This window comes from Vulpes vulpes, chromosome 5 (genome assembly GCF_048418805.1).
Source record: "Vulpes vulpes isolate BD-2025 chromosome 5, VulVul3, whole genome shotgun sequence".
NCBI classification, from domain to species: Eukaryota; Metazoa; Chordata; class Mammalia; order Carnivora; family Canidae; genus Vulpes; species Vulpes vulpes.
Window position 1 is genome coordinate 77,672,128 of NC_132784.1, and position 19,542 is coordinate 77,691,669.

At 53.1% G+C, this 19,542-nt stretch overlaps 1 protein-coding gene and 1 pseudogene across 1 annotated transcript; one reads left to right on the plus strand and one right to left on the minus strand.

Annotated features, from left to right (window-relative positions):
- Nucleotides 1–1,089: 1,089 nt before the first annotated feature.
- On the plus strand, nucleotides 1,090–2,266 carry LOC140598949 (zinc finger protein 346 pseudogene; annotated as a pseudogene).
- Nucleotides 2,267–6,486: 4,220 nt separating this feature from the next.
- On the minus strand, nucleotides 6,487–10,176 carry APLNR (apelin receptor). The gene has a single exon (XM_026012918.2). The coding sequence runs from the start codon at nucleotides 9,833–9,835 to the stop codon at nucleotides 8,693–8,695; it is 1,143 nt and encodes a 380-aa protein (XP_025868703.1). The 5' UTR covers nucleotides 9,836–10,176; the 3' UTR covers nucleotides 6,487–8,692.
- Nucleotides 10,177–19,542: the final 9,366 nt, after the last annotated feature.

Below are 19,542 nucleotides of genomic sequence, written 5' to 3' on the forward strand. Positions count from 1 at the left end.
ATTTTTCTGGGCTCTTTAAAAGTACTTAAGTATAGGAAGCAAACTGAAGGTTGCAGAAGGTGAGGTGGGTGGGGTGATGGAGTAACTGGATGATGGGCATTAAGGAGGGCATGAGATGTGATAAGCACTGGGTATTATATGCAACTGATAAATTATTGAATACTACATCTGAAACTAATGATGTACTATATGCTGGCTAATTGAATTTAAATTTTAAAAAATAAAAACAAAAGAGATCAACTTATCAAATAAAGATCTGATTTTCTCACCTTTCCTCCCTCCCTTTCTTTCTCACGTTATTCAATTTAACAAATACCCTTTGAACACTGCCACATTCCAGGCACTGGGTATACAGAACTATGTAAACACAGCCCCTGCATTAGAGCAGCTGCCCATAGGGCAGAGGAGACAGACCAGCTCTCAGAGCTGTTACCGTGAGGCCAAGTCCCAGTGCTCAAAGGATACGAAGTAGAGGAGGAACAGTGTGCTGGCCAAGTAAGGTAGTTCAAGCAGTTTGGGGGTACCCACTTCTGATTATCCTATGTCCACACAGAACACAGCTTTGAGCAGACAAGAGATATATGCCATATGGCTAAATAATAAAGTACAAAACGACATCAGGCAAGATATCCATTGAAAACAAATATTGTCTCATATTGCCAGGTTTGCAGTTATTCAAACAAGAAAATAAGCCCTAAAGTGGCTTTGGAGGTGGGAGACAATGCCAAACATTTAGAGCCTAATAGACCCAGAGATGAGCCTGTGACTTCAGCCAGTACATCAGCCCTGTCTGTGATCACTCCGTGGTGTGCATCAGAAGATGGGTGTGTGCCTGTAGAGCCTCCTCTCTGTCCCCTGAAATGATGCTATTATCCACCATTAAACTCCAACAGAGGAGGAATCCCTTGTACGTTATTTATTGCTCTTTCCTTATCATCTAGCATGCGCCTGGTATATAGAAATAAAAGTATATTTGTTTAAAAAAGACACAGAAGAAAATACTGGGCCAGTATTCCTCAAAACTCTCAGGGTTATCAAAAAACAAAGTCTGAGAAACTGTCACAGCCAAGAGGAGCCTCAGGAGACGGGATGGCTAAATGCAAGGAGGTAACCTGGATGGGATCCTGGAACAGAAAAAGGACATTAGGTAAAAAGTGAAGAAGACAGAAGAAAATATGGACTAAGCTCATAGTAATGTATCAATATTGATTCAGAGGAAAGACGGAGTATCCTGCGCTGGGCACAATGGAGGCCACAGACAGTGGAAGAGCCAGGCCACACAGCAGCTCTCAGGAGCAAGAAGGACAAGAACCTCACAGGCTGTGCTTTGACCTCGAGGAGCCCCTCACCTCTAGGAAGCAGTGTGTGGGGGCCCAACCAGTGGGGAGGGAAGAAGTGGAACTCATGATCCAGAAGAACTAGTATCTCTTTACCAGTACCCAGTACCAGTTTGCTGCGCCTTGCTCATTTCCGAATCCCAGGAGTTGGCATGCTACCAGAGCAAAAAACATGTCAACAAAGTGAAGAGATGCCTAGCAATCCATGGAATGGAGACATTAAAAGGGAAACGAAGAAACTAGACTCAGGTCAGAACAGCGGAAGCAAAGACAAGAACCAGTGCTGCCCCTTCTGTAACATGACCTGTTCCTCCCCTGTGGTGGCCCTGTCGCAACTATCTAAGACCCACACAAAGAACTTAGAGCTGCCGCAGCAATCCACTAAGGTGGAAGCTCTGTCAAAATGCTTTGCAAACCCTTTCCTTGTGGCCTCCATCTTAGCCTTGTACCAGGATAGAGAGATGATAGGCCCAGTCAAGTTCTGCAGCCTCGGCCATGCAACTTACAATGACCCTGTCATGGCTCAATAACATTATGTGGGCAAGAAACACAGGAAACAGGAAGCCAGCTCAAATTCACGGCACACTATGGGCAGCTGGCAGACCCTGCTATTGCTGACGCATCAGCTGAGAAGGCCCACCCCTGCAAGATGTTTAAGATAATGCTCAACTCCATAGAACGGTATCAAGCTCATGTCAGTGGCTGCAAACACAAGAACCAGTCACCAAAAGCAATGGCATCACACCTGGGCCAGATTCCAATGCAAAGGCAGGCAGGCCATTGAGAAAGACTCAGCCACCGTGGGAGACTATAGATGTTTCTGTCCAGCACCCCAGGTTGAACCAGCCATGAGCCAGCTTCCCATTACCATGGTCAGCCCTTGGCTCCCTCTTCCTCGCTTCTTCTACCTGGAGAACACAGAGGCCTAAGGCAGGAGTGGGGCACAGATAGCCTCTGATTGGCCCAGGCACATCCACTCCTGCTCTTCCCCTGTAGAATGGGCCCTGTAGGTCAGGACAAGGGAAGGGGGTGGATCTTGAGAGGACTCAGGCCCTCACAGGAGAGTAGTTTGGAGGATGACCTTTCCCCTTCCCCAGCCCCCTTGGGCCATATGTCATGAGCCCCAGGCCTGTCTTTCCTCTGCAGCTCAGTTTTGAACCAGTCTCTACAGCTAAAGAACTGAGCTCCCCAGGCTCTAGGCAGCTCCAGTGAAACCTGGAGCTTTCACAGCAGACCTTGGCCTAGGTGGCAAAGGGTAGATGGAAGTGGCTGCCCAATGGAAGCTTGGAGCTAATATGACACTCCCCCTTTCCCCAAAAAGTACAGGCTTTCCTGAGCCTGGGACCAGATGCTGGCCAGTTATAGAGCATCTTGCCCACCATGAAGTTTCCTCCTGGAGCAGTGATACAGTCCTGGCAGAGCAATGCCGTCCTTCCTGCCCCTTCTCCACAGTTCCTGAATGGTGCTAAGGATCTCAGCAGCTGGGGCAAAACTAGAAGGGGAGGAGGCCTCATGGAAAGCTTCAAGGGGGTCCAGCGAACAGAATAGGACCCCCAGGGAAAGAGAGGAGAGCTGGTACAGGTTTTGGCAATGAGGAAAAAGATGTTCCCCAGGCCCCAAACTTAGATTTCTCCTACTCTGCTGTGTTTTATGGCCTGGGACTTCACTGGAAGTGGATTTTTCCTTGTAGCTTTCAAGCAGCAATTCGAAGAGGTGACAACCATCATAGGCACCCCTTTGTTGAGTCAGAGAAGCCCATAGCTGCTCTGTGGCCTCTTCCCCCCATTGCCTATCCCTTTGCCTGTGAAATGGCTTTACATATTGTGTGTGTGTGTATGTGTGTGCGTTTATGCTCTGTCTCTTGATCACTGAAGCATCTAAATAAAGAATTTATCCATGAAAAAATATATGGAGAGAGATCCATTAATGAAGACAAGAGGGTCATGCTAATGTAAGATGTCAATAATAAAGGACACTAGACGTGGAATATATGGAAGCTCTCTGAATTAAATTAGCAATTTTTCTGTAAATCCAAAACAAAAGGTGTAGTAACAGGAAATGTGAATAATCATCTTCAAGCATCTTTGTGCCCTCCCCCACCCCAGCTGGCAGTCCATCATCTTTCTGACCCTTGCCAGTTGCTCTTCATAGTTTCAATAAAAGACATTCTCCATTTCCTAAACCTGTAGCCATGAGCCATGCTCTTGCCTGGCAGCGGGAAGCATGAGTTCTAGTCCCACCTCTGCCCTTTCCCTGCTGTCTGCCTGCGTACAAATCCTCACCCTCCACAGAGCCTTACGTGGAAGGTAAGGCTCTCCATGTCACTCCATGAAGCCAGGGATGGTGGCAGGTTCATCTCTGTATCCCCAGCTTCTAAGACAGCCCAGGCACATAGTAGGCACTGAACAAAAAGTTTGTTGAATGAATAAATCAACAACCATTGCTTGAGACTCTCGCAACCTCTTTATAACTAGTCAGCCCAATGTGTCTGAGACTCCTTTATTGCCAATTTGATTCTAAGCTTCCATTGTTGTTGTCTCCAACGTTGCTTACAGAGACTTTATAAGCATTTGAGCAATAATTCACAAGAGCTGCCTGGTGCCAGCTGGGAAAGGCAGACGTCACATCTAGGTTCTGTCATGCTGTGTCATCTTGGCTTCTGGGGGTGGTCTTCCCCAGGGATCCATCGGCACCCCCCTTGCAGCATCCTTCTCTAACGAGCACAGTGTAAGAGGACAGAACTCCCAGCACCTGTCTAGGAGGCCCTGGCTTATATCTTCAAGAAAAACAGTTCAAACCCAGGCAGGGGGAAACGGAAGTCATCTCCTAAAAAACAATGCCTGGCCCCCAAGCTGTCTAGAGACCTGGACTATAGTCCCGCCCCAATCTGCTGTCATCCATTCTCTGAGACCTGTGCAGATTTTTCTCTGTTCCTCTGCTTGGCTCCCATCCCAGAGCTGGTGGGGGTGACAGAAAGCACAGATGAGGACCTTTGCAGTTCCTCACAGGAGCTGTGCTCCTTCTGGTCTCTGGATAATCCCTCTGCACAGAGCACACCACCACCACCACCACCACCACCACCCGGCAAGCACTCTGAAGTCTGCCCTGGCACCCTGCCTACACGCATCCCACTGCCTCCATTAGGCCCTCAAAGCACCTTTATGCTCCCTCCTTAGAGCTTGCTGACTATAAATGCCCCTCTCACTGTCTCCACCAGCCTGAAGCCCACCGGGTCCTGTGCACCATTTACTCCTGTGCCCACCCCGCTGCTTGTCACCCAAGTAGTCAAAAAGGGCTGGATGGGTAACCACGTGAGTGGGTGAGTGGGTGAAGAAATGAAGAAACTGTGGACAAATGAATTATTAACTGCTCTACAATCTTATTATTTTTTTGGATAACTTACCTCAAATTTCCCTGGAGGGTTAGTGAGGTATTTTTCTTTTACAGCATCTGTAAAAAAGAGAAGAAAAAAACCTCAAATCGTTTGTTGTTGCAGTTGTAAATTCCTGCTGGGTTTTCCCTGATGTGCTTCCAAAGACTTGGAAACAAGCTGTGACACCCTGTCCAGCTCCCTCCCCGCCTCCCACCACTACTGCTACCCACTGCTTCCCCGGCTCTTAATTTCTCTCTCTCCACATCCTGTCTCCATCTCTCCCCTCACTCTCTCTCTGTTTCTCTATCTCTCCCTGTCTCTGTCTCCCTTCCTTTCTCTGTCTCTATCTCTCTGTCACTGTCTCTCTCTATCCCTATATCATTGTTTCTCTCTTTCTCTCTCCTTCTGTCTCTCTGTCTCTATCTCTGTCTCTATCTCTCTGTCTCTGTCTCTCTGTTTCTATCTCTCTCTTTGTCTCTCTTCTCTGTATCTCTCTCTTTCTCTGTCTTTTCTGTCTCTCTCTTTCTCTGTCTCTATCTCTCTGTCTCTCTCTGTCTCTATCTCTGTCTTTGTCTCGGTCTCTGTCCTTTTCTCTGTCTCTATCTCTCATACACTCCCCACCATTCCTCTCCCCTCCCCATCCTGACCCAGTCCCTGTGCTGGTGCCTTACCAATGAGCCCCCACTCTCCTTCCCAACCACCCGGCCCTGCCTCACTTGTGCTTTGGGAGAAACAGTGGCCAAGAGTGTGGGCTTTGGGAGGGGACAGCCTGAACTGTCCTGGCCTCGTTCTTCCGTGTACTAGCTGTGTCACCTCGCTAAAGTCTGTGACTAACCTCTCTGAGCCTTGGTTCCTTGTCAGCAGAATGAGTGTCTAGGAGGCCCCACTCAGAGCACTGCAAGGATTAGACAACATGTTTGGAAGTGCTTAGCACACACCGCGGTGACTCTCGCTCCTGTCCCTTCTACTGCACTGATTGCTTTCGTGTCATCGGCAGACACGGCCAGTCCCCCAAGTCCTCATGGAAGGTGACGAACACCTCTGCACCTAGTGTTTCCCTCCGGGGATGGTTTCAGACTCTTCCTTCCCCAAATCAATGACCCTCCAGAGCCCGGTTTCCTGTCTCTGACCCGCTGGTCTTCTGTGCACCCCTCCTTCATTTGCCCACAGGATCTGTGTGGATGGGGATGTCCCCAAGCCTGGCCTCCCCCTGGAAATCATCTTAGGAGCTTCTAGCAGTTGGAACATCCAGGATGGGTCCAGAAGATTTGGATTCCTGAGGTCTGGGGTGCTGCTCTGCGACAGGTATCTGCAGACACCCGGAGTCACTAACTGGAGGCCAGCACCTGAACTTCTCATCTAAGCCAACTGGATGCTCACGGGACAATGAATGAGTGAAGGAGTGAATGAATGAATTTTCCCAGGGCCTGCGCTCAGGACTCCAAAATATGCACCCATTTGTCCCACGGGTTTTCCGAGCAGGAAATCTGAGCTGCTTCCCACCCCCACCCTATCCCCACCTCACCCCCCACCCCAGCCTTTATTTCCTGTGCTTCTCCTGGGCTCACTCCCACCCCTGCCCTGCCCTGGGTCTAGATCTCCCAAGTTCTGCCCATCTCCCCTCTCCCATTCCAGTTTCCCACCTGACTCCCATTAGCTCCTACTTCCCTCCTGTGCCCCCTCAGCCCAAGTCACCTCCCACTGGGACATCTGCAAACAGGGGGGCCTTTCCTCAACCCACGACACTTGTGTGAGAAGAGGCTCTGGACACAGCAATTACACAAAACAGATTTATTGAATGAACCGAAGTGACTAACAGGGTCAGAAAACATAGCAGAGACGTTCCAAAGAGGGGGCTGGTAGGGGATGAGGGAGCCTCCATCCTCTGTCCAGGGCCACCAGTGAGTTCCAGGCAAGAGGTCTCTGGGGTCACTGAGGAAGGCCTCAGAAAGGCACCCTCTACCCTTCTGGTAGCTTCCTCCAACATTGACCACATGCTTTGAGGACAGCCCTGGGCTGAGAAAGGGAGTCTGTGGAAGATTCCAGTCTGCAAGGGGGAGATTAAGCTGAGGAGAGCCTCTTCCTTTCTCCTCCTCCCTCGGCTCCTGGAGCTGGCACCATCCCAGGGATGGTCAAGCTCTCCATTTACACCACGCCGGGCTCTTCCTGCCTCCGTGGCGCAAATCTTGTCCTTCACGTCCTGTCGGGAGGCCTCCAAGAACAAAACCTGGAATATACACACCCCTGCCTCCAGCCCACAAAGGCCCCACCATCAATTTTGTCCTTGAGGCCTCTCTGGTGGCTTGAAGTCATGCCCTCAGCCCTGCCACAGCTGCTCCAGTCATCGTTCCCAGCCCCCCAGCCCAGCAGGAGAGGCCAATGGGTCCCATCCTGGTGGTGAGGTGACAAAAACCCCACCCAGTGCTTTTCACCCCAGGCAAAGGGAGAAGGCATGTTCCTTAGGGAGGGGGCCACAGACCCAGGGAAAGGGGAGAGTGGTAGGGAACACACTCATGGACTCAGAGCAGGGGGGAGAGGTGTGGGAAAGGAGCCAAGGAAAGCTCTTAACCACCTCCTGCTTCCCTCATGGAACTAGGAATGATGGCACCCAGCACATTGGGTTTCCCCAGAGCTTGGGCACCACTGCCTTGGGGACAGATCTCCCCAGAGGGGTCCCAGCCCTAACAGGAACATCTCTCTTAAAGCACGGACCAGCCGTCAGAGCCCCCAAATCCAGTGGGGGAAGGGGTGAACTCATTTTTGTTCTATATTGCCTCACTATGTCCCTCTTTCCCCAAGGATGCTGCGTGCAGAGTGGAGAAGTGGTAGAGACTAGAGAGTAGAGAGTAGGGGGGTAGTTCACCCAAGTGATGAGTGACACAGGCACACTGCTCTTCCTGTTATACTCATCTGTGTACACACACAAGCACACACACACGCACACACATAACTCTTGGCACCCAGCAGCACCAGTGCTCAAGAAAAGTGTCCTGCCTGGAGATGCCAGGCTGTGGTGGGGACACCTGCAGGTCCCAGTTCTAGAGAAGGTTGGAGGGGTGAGGAATTGGAAAGGGAAACCAAGCAGCATATAGACTAAATACGGACTCCCTTCTTCCTCGACGTTGCCTTCCCGACTCCCCACTCATAGAATGACACCTAGGAGCCAGCAGTCCCATCACCAACCCCGTGGACTTCCGATTGCCATGGGGAATAGAGGTTGAATGAGAGGAAATCTGCAAAAAAAGCACATCTAGTTGGCATCAAGGAGAGACTGCAGGAAGCGAGGCCCCCTTCTGGGATCCTTAGTGCCTGAAACTACAGTGAAATGGTCCGGTTTACAAGAAAGTTCTGGAGCTCCCAGCTGCAGAGCCTGGAACTGACTTTGCTGACACCAGCCCCGGTCCTTCCTTCACGCTTGGAGAGCCAGAGAGTGTGTGCAAGCTTCAGGATTCTTAACCCTTGGAAGCCCTGCAGAACCAGGGAGGTGAATAGGGGAAGAAGGAGGGATTAAAGAGGAGGTGTGTCCCGGAGACCGGGTTGGAGCCAGCAGGTGACAATTTGGGCTGGAAAGTGCAGACAGAGGAGAAAGTAGGGGCAGGGAGAAGGGACAGGGCATTAGGAAGAAAGGAGGGAAAAGGAAAAGCTGGAGATCCAAGAAAAGGAGTGGGGGCAACCCAGTTCCGTTGAGCCAGCACAACTTCCCTTGTTTTATATACAAATGGGGAAACAGAGGCCCAGAGGGGTCAAGACACTCGTGCAAGGTCCGTCTCACGGATACCGAGTGGCCAAGCAGGAGCCTGCAGGGCTCAGTCTCCTCCCACTCAACCACAAACCTCTGAACAAGCCTCAAGAAGGAAGGAGGACAAGAGGGGGCAGGGGGGCAGGGAGCAGGGAGCAGGGGAAAGGGTGGAGTGCGAGGGAGAAGGTGCTGTCATGCTACCTGACTTTCAGAGAGTAGGGGAAGGCCGGGCAGGCCCCAGCCCTAGTCAACCACGAGGGTCTCTTGGCTGTAGGGGATGGACTTCTCGTGCATCTGCTCTGCACCCTTCCCCGAGTTGGGGCCGGGCCCCTGGCTGTGGCCGGAGGAGTAGCTGGCCGACTTCTCCCCGCTGCTGCTGTGGGAGGCCGCCCCGCACCTGCTCCGGCCGCAGCAGAGCATGGACGCGCAGGCCTGGCGGAAGCGCGGGTCGAAGAAGGCGTAGAGGAAGGGGTTGAGGCAGCTGTTGACGTAGCTGATGCAGGTGCAGTAGGGGAAGACGTTCATGAGGAAGATGTCGAGGTCGCAGGGCCAGTGCAGCAGGCCGCCCAGCATGTAGAGCGTCTTCACCAGGTGGTAGGGCATCCAGCAGAGCGCGAAGGTCACCACCAGCACCACGATGATGCTGAGCAGCCGCCGCCGCTTCCGCAGGCCCTCGATGCGCTCCTTGCGGAAGTGGCCGGCGATGGTTTGGGCGATGAAGAAGTAGCAGGTGAGCATGACGGTGAAGGGCACCACGAAGCCCACGGCGGTGGACGACACCCCCAGGCCCACCTCCCAGGCCCACTCGGAGCTGGCGGTGGCCACCATGGAGTAGTCCATGTAGCACTGCACCTTGGTGCTGTTCTCCAGGTCCCCGGTGGAGCGGAACACCATGACCGGCAGGGCCAGCAGGGCGGCCAGCACCCACAGCACCGCCGTGGCCACGGCCCCGCTGACCCGCAGCCTCAGGCGAGCGTTGGCCACGGGCCTCACGATGGCCAGGTAGCGGTCGAAGCTGAGCCCGGTGAGGCAGAAGACGCTGGCGTACATGTTGACGAAGATCACGTAGCTGCTGAGCTTGCAGGCGAAGGTGCCGAAGGGCCAGTCATAGCCCCGGTACGTGTAGGTGGCCCAGAGCGGCAGGGTCACCACGAAGGTCAGGTCGGCCACGGCCAGGCTGGCGATGAAGATGTCGGCTGAGCGCCTCTTCTCGCGGCTGCTGCGGAACACGGTCCAGAGCACCAGGCCGTTGCCCGTGGTGCCCAGGAGGAAGACCAGCATGTAGATGGCGGGGATGAGGGCGCCCGACGACTTCCAGTCCGCGTACTCGCACTCGGACTGGTTGTCGGCGCCGTAGTAGTTGTCGAAGTCGCCCGCCTCCTCCATGCCGGCAGCGGACAGAGGCCGCGCAGGGGGCCCGGGGGACCGGCCCCGAGGCCGGGCACCGGCTCAGCGGGCAGGCGGGAAGGGCTGAGGGTGTCCAGAGCCCCCCCGGGGAGCCGCCGAGGAGCTGCCTGGGGCCCAGCCGGCCCCCCACCCTCTCCTGCCGAGTCCTGGCCTCAGCTAAGCCGCTGCCCTGCGCCCTCCTGAGTCTCTGTCTCCTCCGTGTCTGGTCACTCCCTCCTCCCACCTCCAGACCAACCCCTCACTTGGGAGTCTTAAGATCTTTAAGTTACAGCCCACTTTTTTTTTTTTCCTTTCCTCCTTCTCCTCCCTGGGCAAGTGGACGGAATGGAGCCCTGCTGCCCTGGGCAGAATATTATCTGGGGCTTGCAGCCTGCCCTCCTCCCGGCCCCGCCTCCACCCTCTGGCTGCCACCCACCTTCTTCCCAGCCTCAGCCTCGGGCTCTGCTTTCCTCTGGCCTTTGGAGCAGCCCCTCCACAGACCTCCTCACCCTCCCATTCTCACCCCCTCCCATCCACTAGAAATGGGGCGAATTATGCAGATTGAAATGGAGCCCGAGCTGGAGCCAGGACGGGTGGGGGGCAAGGAGGGTGTGAGATTTCGCAGGATGTTCTGAGCATCTGGCAAGCCGTCCCGCAGGCAGGCCGGTCTGGCCCCCACCCTCCCCCTCCTGTCCTCCCAGCCCCCTCGCAGACCAGACCTCACTCCTCTCTTCCCCCCCTCATGGCCATCCTCCTTTACACCTCCACACTTTGACCCCCTCTCTGGAAACTTTTATGGTTTACAGACACAGTTAAGGGGCTTTCTCCAGGATTCATGCGAGGTTGGCAGACCGCCGCCGTTTGCAGATGGCCTGGGAAGTTTTAGAGGGTGGAGGACAAAGTCTTTCTCCTGAAAGAAAGTCCAGACAAAAGTCATTAAGTCAGGTGATTAAATCTGCGGGGAAACGGAGGCCTAACAAGGCAAATGTCTTGCTCCAAGTCACAGGGATGAATCTCGCTACAGTTCTGTGCTTTCCTTCCTTTCCAAGCACCTGCCGCTGCTTGCCAGATAGTAGGTGATCACTAAATGATGGAGTGAGCAAAGGGATGGATGGACTGGTCGCTGGTGGAAAGAAAATCCCGTAGGCTCTGGGAACCTCAGACGCACTTCAATCTTTGGGACCAGCTCTCTGTGAGACCAGCAGCCAGAGGAGGAGGCAACGGAGGGGCAGCCACTGAGGGGATGCTATGGGCACAGTCCCGGACAAACTCACTTTGCCCCATCTGCTCAGCTTTCCAGGACCTCTGGGCAGGAACAAGGGAAGGCCACACAAGATTTAGTTCTTAAGTATACCTCCCGTGAGTGGAGGAGTCCATCTAAGGTTGGGCAGGGATAAGATGGCCACAAAATCAGGAGATAAGTCATGGCCCCATCCAAAGTAAAAGGCTTGTAAAACAAGAATCCCTTGTCTCAAAGGAGGGATGGTCGGAAACCCTCGTGCAAGGGTCTGCAAACAGGGGCCCCGAACTCAAATACTCACGAGGAGCTGGTTCAGAGGGTCATGCATCTTATATGTGCTTACTATCTCCTTTAATTGGCACAACGACTTTGGAAAGTAGGCACTCCTATTAATCTCCACTTACGGATAAGGAAACGAAGGCACGGGGAAGTGAGGTCATAGTCAAGGTCGCTCGGCTGGTAATTGTCAGAGCCAGATTTTGAACCAAGGCTTGAGCACATGGACTAAACCTCAAGTTCTCCCACCCACCCATCTATCCGCAAAAAAAGAAGAGAAAAAAAAAACCTCAACCCTTTTTAGATTGGCAAGGTTTGTCATCTGCTGAGCATCATAGAAATGTAGGATCACACTAGGATACCTGTGATTCACATTAAAATAAGCTCTCTTGAGAGAAATGTTTTAAAGATTGCCTAAAATATTTTAGAGATCCTCCCCACTCTCCTGATTGAACGGTTCTGAGAAGCCCGGCCAGGCAATCATTGGGGGTTGGCACCATAGCATGGTCCGGAAACTGCCCCGTGGCCAACCACCTCCAAAGAGGATTCCTGGTCACCTGAGGCCAGCAGGAAAGCCAAGCAGGATCCAGCCAGCCACTGGCACCCTGGCAGTCTGCAAAACGGTGGTCAGGACACCCACAGATTTCAGAGCGAGAGCTCTATTGACCTCATAGTACACAGGGTAGGGATTGCTTGGGGCCTGCTTGCTCCGACATGTTTGTCTAATAGAAGTCTGTGCAGGTGGAACAATGGCCTTCATTAATCTGACCCTAAACTTGGGTGAAAATGGTTAACCTTCAACCATGTCAGACTACCTCAGCCTTGACCTATCACAAGGGACCTGAGAGGTGTGCAGGAACCAGTCTGGCTCTGGTCAGGTCACAACTGATGGCAGCTGTCATGAATAAAATTGCTCAGGACATGCGAGGATAAAGGCCAAGGTCAAGACCCCCCAGGTAATCCAGATCTTTGTTTCTCCCAGAAAGATGTGGGCACCCAGGCCCTTTGCAGCTAGGAACATCGGAGAGCCAGTGAGCTCGCAGTGTTCCCCAAATCTGGTCTCCCCTCCCCCCCAAGTTGTTCCCACTTGGACCCTAAGCCAGATAGAGACCCTGTGGGAGAGGCTATGGGCCCATCTCTTTAGAAAGCCACCAGGTTCCCTGACTCTGATGGGGTAAGAAACGGTTGCTCTCACCAGGGGAACCAAACTAGGGAAAATTGGGAAGGAATTGGGGGCGGAGACTAGGAGGTAGCTACCGATTAGGGCTGGACTGAAGTACGGATGAGATCTGACCTCCAGCTAAAAGCCAGCTGGAAGCAGGTGGCCTGAGTGTCCCCAGCAATGGCAGCCTGAAATGAGCAGAATCAGCCAACCTCACCCAGCCTGGGACCCAAGGTCCCTGTCCACCCAACACAGGTGACAGTTTAGTGAAGAGGGCCAGTAGCGGAAGCCTGATCTCGTGCGTGTGCCCCCAGGGCTTAGAAGGAATGCCTCAGCAGAGCACACCTGGGCAGACACCTGTACCCGTTTTTGTTTTGGTTTTGGTAACCCCCTCCCCCACCTCAGATTGGAGCCTGGTAAATGCCTGTTGAATTAAAGCTGTAGGAATGCGCTTGGGGGAAAATACGGGAGAAAGGCTGGGTCTTCACTCCAGGGCTGCTCCCCTGCATTAACAAAGGCACCTATTTTGCTACACTGACCCAGAATAATCTGCCCCGAGCCATGTGGCAAACCAGCAGCCAGGACAGGGCTGTTGGCCAGTGTCACCGGGGCTGCCCTGCCCTGGAGAGGCTGATCGGTCTCCTGGGGGACTTCACTCTCTCCTGAGAGATTTCTTCAGGGTATTGTGAGGAGCCTGGCATGACCGGCTCCTGGCACAGCAGCGCCCCAGACCTGCTGCGGGTCCCTTTGAGGAGAGCCCAGACCGCTGGGGGACCTCTGGAGTCAGTGATTCAACGGCCCTCCCCCACCCCAGCTCTGAGCTTGTCCCCGGCCTAGAAATGGAGACTGGCTTGGCCCTCCACCCCTGACTGCGTGTGGCTGCATGTGCACTCAGGGGCAGGGCTCGTGTGTGCCGTGGGGCCGCTTGTGAGCAAGCAGGACATGCGTGTGCGCAGGGCACGCGCGTGCATCGGGTGCGTGCGGGCTTTCACAAGCCGGTGTGTGCCAGGCTCAGGCACTGGAAAAGCCTCCTCCTTGGAGGGACGGGAAAGGGTAGTTCACTGGGTCTCTAAGGGCTTGGGGTGAAGGAGAAGGCCCAAAGGCTCTGGTCTGCAGGGACCTGCCCAGCCCCTGCCCCAGGCTCTGGGTGGGGGGACATCAAAGTGAAGCTGTCTTTCTCTGCCCCTTGCTGACTTCTCACCTCCTCCCCCAGCCCTGCCCCAGCCCCCTCACTTCACAGGTCTGCTTTGAACTCACCCAGGGCCTCCGGGCCTCTTCTCCCCTTCCCAGGAGAAAGCACAGCTGTGTGCTGAACAGCTGGTGGTGTTATCTGAGGGGAAGGGGAGGGAAGGACAGGGATGAGGACGAAACGGGGCTTCCCAGCCCACTCTGGGATTCCTCCCACCTTTGTCCAGCCTCACACCACCCCCTCCCCCACCACAGCCCTGCACGCACTCACCACACAGGAGCTCCACCTTAGCAGCTTATCTGAGCAAAACCAAATGGCCAGCTGCCTCTGACAATTAAAGCAGACCCCCCTCAGCCCTCAGCAGCCCCTTCTCCCCCGGCCATTTGGTGCTACTTCAAACTTGCAGTCGGACTCCAAAGGCCTAGGACCCAGGGCAGGGTCGGGGGCTGCTCTGCAGACTGCAAACGCAGGAAAACCTGCAGGCCCAGGAGCCAGTCCCATCTTGGCTACTAAGTCATTCACTTGGCAAATATTTATTGAGCAGCTCCAATAAGCCAAATTCCACCCGAGGCACGGGGCCCACGCTGAATTGTGTGAGCAGTTCAGACCACGTCCCCAGCGTCCTGCATATGTGCTCTAGAAGCCGAGAAGACACAAAATAGCTGGACGCAAAACAGATTCAATGAGCTCCGACAGCGAGATGGGCTGCAGAACAAGCTCACCCGGACAGCCACTTAGGGTCAACGTTAGACGGAGCCGACCACCAGAAGAGGGCCTCCTCGGAGCGCTGCCGTGCTCCCTAAACTCTGACCGATCCATTCGTTTGCTGTGTGACCCTGGACAGGGCTCTTCCCTCTCTGATCCTCAGTGTCCCTGTCTATGAGGACATTGAACCAGCTGGCGATTCTGGGAAGTGTAGCAGTGGCTCCCAGAGGCTGTTGGAGACGTGGATTTCCTGCTAAAGCAGTCAAAATGGGGAGGCAACCTGACTCTCAGTGTAGCAGGTAGATGACGGGCAAAACCAGATCAGAACCCTTTCTCCCTGCTGTGGCTTGCAGCCCCCACCTAACGGGTTGTTCGTCAGGCTGTGAGTAATGGGGGTCTGAACACATTTCCTGACGTTCCTCAGCCACCCCCTCACCCCTCACCTGACATTACCCTCCCCCAGCTATTTAGCACACCTCCCTATACTAGGGGGCCTCTAGTAAATGTGTGGGGACCCATTTGCTAGGCCACTGACCCCCCACCCAAGCTGAAGCCCTAGGAGACAGTAAAGGGGGTAGGGGGCGAGAAGGTCACCCCCGACACCTTAGTAAGACCATCCTCTCGGGATGCCTGGGTGGCTCTGGTTGAGCATCTATCTGCCTTTGGCTCAGGGAGTGATGCCAGGGTCCTGGGATCAAGTCCCACATGGGGCTCCCCACATGGAGCCTGCTTCTGCCTCTGCCTGTATCTCTATTTCTCTCTCTCTGTGTGTGTCTCTCATGAATAAATAAATAAAATCTTCAAAAAAAAAAAAAAAAAGGCCACCCTCTGTAAATGTCAAGTAGCGGCCCCTCCAGCTTGGATTTTCAAGACTGGATATGGTGGCTCTGCTTACCCCCTGGTGTTCAGGATGGCTTTGATGAATAAGAACTGAGAATAGGAATCAATTATTATTTCACAAACAGAGTGGATTAGATAAACAGAACCCTTCCAAAATGACAAGCCAGTGGGGTGGGTGGGGAACGGAGAGCAAGCCAAGTGGTCTCTGTGGGTGCAAAGGTTGCTGCCAGTGATCTATCCACATGCTCAGCTTCACTAATGAGGAAAAGGAGGCCCCAGGGTGGGGGGGGGTACTCATCCAGGTGTCCCCACCGGGTCACACCCACTGTCCCCTGTGCCCCTGTGCTTTCCCCTCCCTTCCCTAAAGATCAGGTCCCGAGGAAGCCTTTCTCCTTGGAGCTCACTCGCCTTTGTTAGCCTGACATAGGAGAGCTTGGGCAGGAGGCAGCTAGGACAGGAAACCGCGCAGAGGCCGGAAGGAGGTCAGGAAGAGGCGGACAGGACCCTGGCCCCGCTCACACCCAGCCCTACTAGTCTTCAGGAGAGCAACAGGGTGTTTCCAAAAATATTTACAGTGAGTCTAAATTAATGAGGTACTGTATGAGCGCTGACAATGGGAGGATGTGGGACCAAGCCCTCCAGGGGAGAAGACCAACGCCAACAGCCACAGGCTGCACGAGGGCTCTGGAGTGGGGAAGGCCCCCCACGACCCGGGGACAGGGAAGTCAAGCCCTCCACCCTGGGGCCAGAGCAGGCATTGGAGACGACGGCACCCCATCGCGGCTGCCCAGCCTCCCCAGGAGGTGGGACACCTCCTCAACCCCTGCTTCTGCAAAGAGGATCACCAACCTGCCTCCTGCTCCAATCCCGTGTGGAAATCTCCTCTAATGCACCCCAGTCTGAGGGCCTCTTGAATACCTCTGTTGCCCAGACATTCACTTCTGCCCCTGCAAGCCCATTCCCACTCCACCCGGGTGCAGCACCACTCATTCCACAGTGTCGTCTTCCACAGAGCAGAGGGGCCCAGAGCGCAGCACCGCTGCCTGCAGGTCACATCGCCACCGGTCAGGGAGCCATGGCCAGCCTCGGCTTTCTTGTCTGTAAAATGGGAGTCGTTATAGTATCTACCTGATGGGGTCCATGTGAGGATTCGACAGGATGGTAAAGGACCCAACTGGGGGACAGAGGGACACCACACAGGCAAAGACTCCACAAAGGTGCAGAGATCCAAACCAGAGTTTAAAATGTCTCGGGGAGGGGGGGGGCAGCCCCGGTGGCGCAGCGGTTTGGCGCCGCCTGCAGCCTGGGTTGTGATCCTGGAGACCCGGGATTGGGTCCCAGGTCGGGCTCCCTGCGTGGAGCCTGCTTCTCCCTCTCCCTCTGCCTGTGTCTCTGCCTCTCTCTGTATGTCAATAAATAAATAAAATATTTTAAAAAAATAAAAAATAAATAAAATGTCTTGGGGTGGGGATCCCTGGGTGGCTTAGCGGTTTAGTGCCTGCCTTTGGCCCAGGGCACGATCCTGGAGTCTCGGGATCGAGTCCCGTGTCGGGCTCCCAGCATGAAGACTGCTTCTCCCTCTGCCTCTCTCTCTCTCTCTCTCTCTATGTCTATCATGAATAAATAAATCTTTAAAAAAAATAAATAAATAAAAATAAAAAAATCAATAAAATGTCTCGGGGTGAAAGTTAGTGATGGCTGGAAAAGCCAAGCACCATTTTGTTGCCATTAAAGTGACACGGAAAAGCTTGACATGCACTGTCCGTGTGTTACCGCTCAGCCGAGGTGGCTACCAAGCCCTTGGAATGTGGTCCGGGCCAGGGGAGAAGAGCTGCAGGTGTAGAATGCATAGGCCAGGCTGCAAGGACTTGGCCAGAAAAACGAGACAGAAGACATCTCAGTAGTAATTGGTTATACTGATTACATGCACAAATGATAATATCTTGAATCTATTGGGGTAAATAAAATGTATTATTACAAAGAATTTTACATGTTTCTCTTACTTTATTAATTAACATGGCCATTAGAAAATTTTTGATGACATGTGCAGTTCCCATTATATTCCTGTTGGGCAGCACTGAGCTAAATAGTCAGCTCTGAGGTTTAAGACACCCACTCCAGAGGCACCTCTGATGGGAGATTAGAAAGGGGAAATGGAGGCACGGGGGGGGGGGGGCGGTCAGAGGTTGAGCATCTGCCTTCGGTTCAGGGCGTGATCCCGGGGTCCTGGGATCAAATCCCCCATCGGGGTCCCCACAGGGAGCCTACTTCTCCCTCTGCCTGTGTTTCTGCCTCTCTCTCTCTCTCTCTCTCTCTCTCTCTCTCATGAATAAATAAATAAAATCTCTAAAAGAAAAAGAATGGAAAAGTAAATGCAGTCATCCAGACCAAAGTTCTGTATTGAAGGGAAGACTCAAGTCGGGATCCTAAGCTACGGTGCCAAGTAAACACGACTTGTAGCGATAGGTTAGAGCTTATCACATCCCGATAGTAAAGTTGTCAGGCACTGCGTAAGCACCTCTACACACTTTCCCCAATGTAATTTTCATTAAAAAATTATTTTCCTAATTGCACTAAAAATTCATCAGAGGATTTCCAGTGGGATCACGCTGGAAATCCCATGTTATGGATTAGTAAACCGAGGTTCTGAAACGTACATCATGGGCTCAGGAGCACTTGACTTACAAGAAACAGAGAGGGGATCTGAACCCCTGACCTTGGCTCCAGAAGCCTGCAAGCTCACCGCCCAGGTATGCTCTCCCAATGCAGGGCCCTGCTTCTGTACCCTAGTAGAACCTGCTCTGTGGCAGGGGACCTCCGAGGCTCTCCTGCACGGCAGGGCGGCACCAGCCATGTAACCCATCTGCCTGCACCATGGGGTGAGTGATGAAAACCTCACCCAGGGCTGCCGTCATGGCTCACAGGGCCATGACAGCAACAGGCTCATTTGCAAGACTGACGTGCTTTGCACTGATTATGAGAGTGAACTCTGAAGGCAAAACATCTGGTCTCAAATGCTAGCTCTGCTACTTTATCCCTCCAAGCTTTGGTTTCATTAACCATAAAATCAGGTAATAACCCACTGCAGTGGTCAGAATTATAAGATACTAGACAAAAAGACTAGGCCTGATGCCTGGCGGAGAGATTTGCTCAGCAAACATTGCAAATGACAGTGATCTTATTTAAATCCTCACAATTAGCCGAAAGAGACCCGGAGGGTCGGTTAAGATCAATAGGAACGATGATATTCTCAGTTTACAAATGCAGAAACCGAGGCTCGAAGACATTATGAAACTTGTCTAAGTTCCCCGATTTCTAAGTATTGGAAGGAGAATTCAAACCCAGGATGGCTGGCCCCCCGGTCCGCAGTCTTAAGAGCACAGTGTGTAGGTCATCATCTTGCACCAACAGTGAAGTCATATTTCCTTTCCTCGGGTAGCACAGGTATCCAGTGGCAGTCTGCCTTTGCCAAGGAGGCATGAGGCTGTTACTGCAGCATCTCTTGCCCCTGTGACTGCTCCTACTCTCAGGAGTGGTTGGGGAGATGGAGGCAGGCACTGGACACCAGTGTCAATCCCAGACCAGGGCACAGAGCTGCCTCCCAAGCTCCATCCTCGCCAAGCTGGTATCTGCTGGGTGCTTCTGACCTGGGAGATGCTGACATCTGGTGGGAATGAGCTGGTACTCAGTCTTGACCTCCCCTGTGCCTGATTCCCAGCACTGGTGTCTTGGGCAGAGACCCTGCAGGCTGAGTCCCCAGCATGGGGTGGTGCTTAGGTCAACCAGACCTCTCCTTCCTCTGGGTTGCCATGGCACCTGGAATTGCCAACCCCAGAATCTTTCAGTTGTGCAATTTGTGCGAAGGATCCTTAGCACAGGGGACTTACCCACAGTCCAATCAGCTGATGATTCTGAGGCTGAGCGGGTCCAAGAACCCAGCTAGCTCAGGTGCCCAAGTCTGCAAAGGAATCGAGCAGTAGGTCTCTACACTCAGCTCAGCGTCTTGAGCCACATGTTATCTCCTGAAATGTGGTTACATTGCACGATAATTATCTAATATCACGTTATGACACTCATGTAAGGAAAGAAATGTTCTTGTCATTTCCACTTTGGGTGAAAACCAGAGACACTGAATCATCCTCGTGTTATTCGTGACACTTCCTCAAGCACATCACTGCGTAAAGACATAGCAAAGTGAAAAGTGTGACTCTTTTATTAAAGAAAATTATGGACTAGGAAACTTTTTAAAATAAACTGACAACGGATTAAGAAAAAAGTTGGTCAAGAAGTCCTGG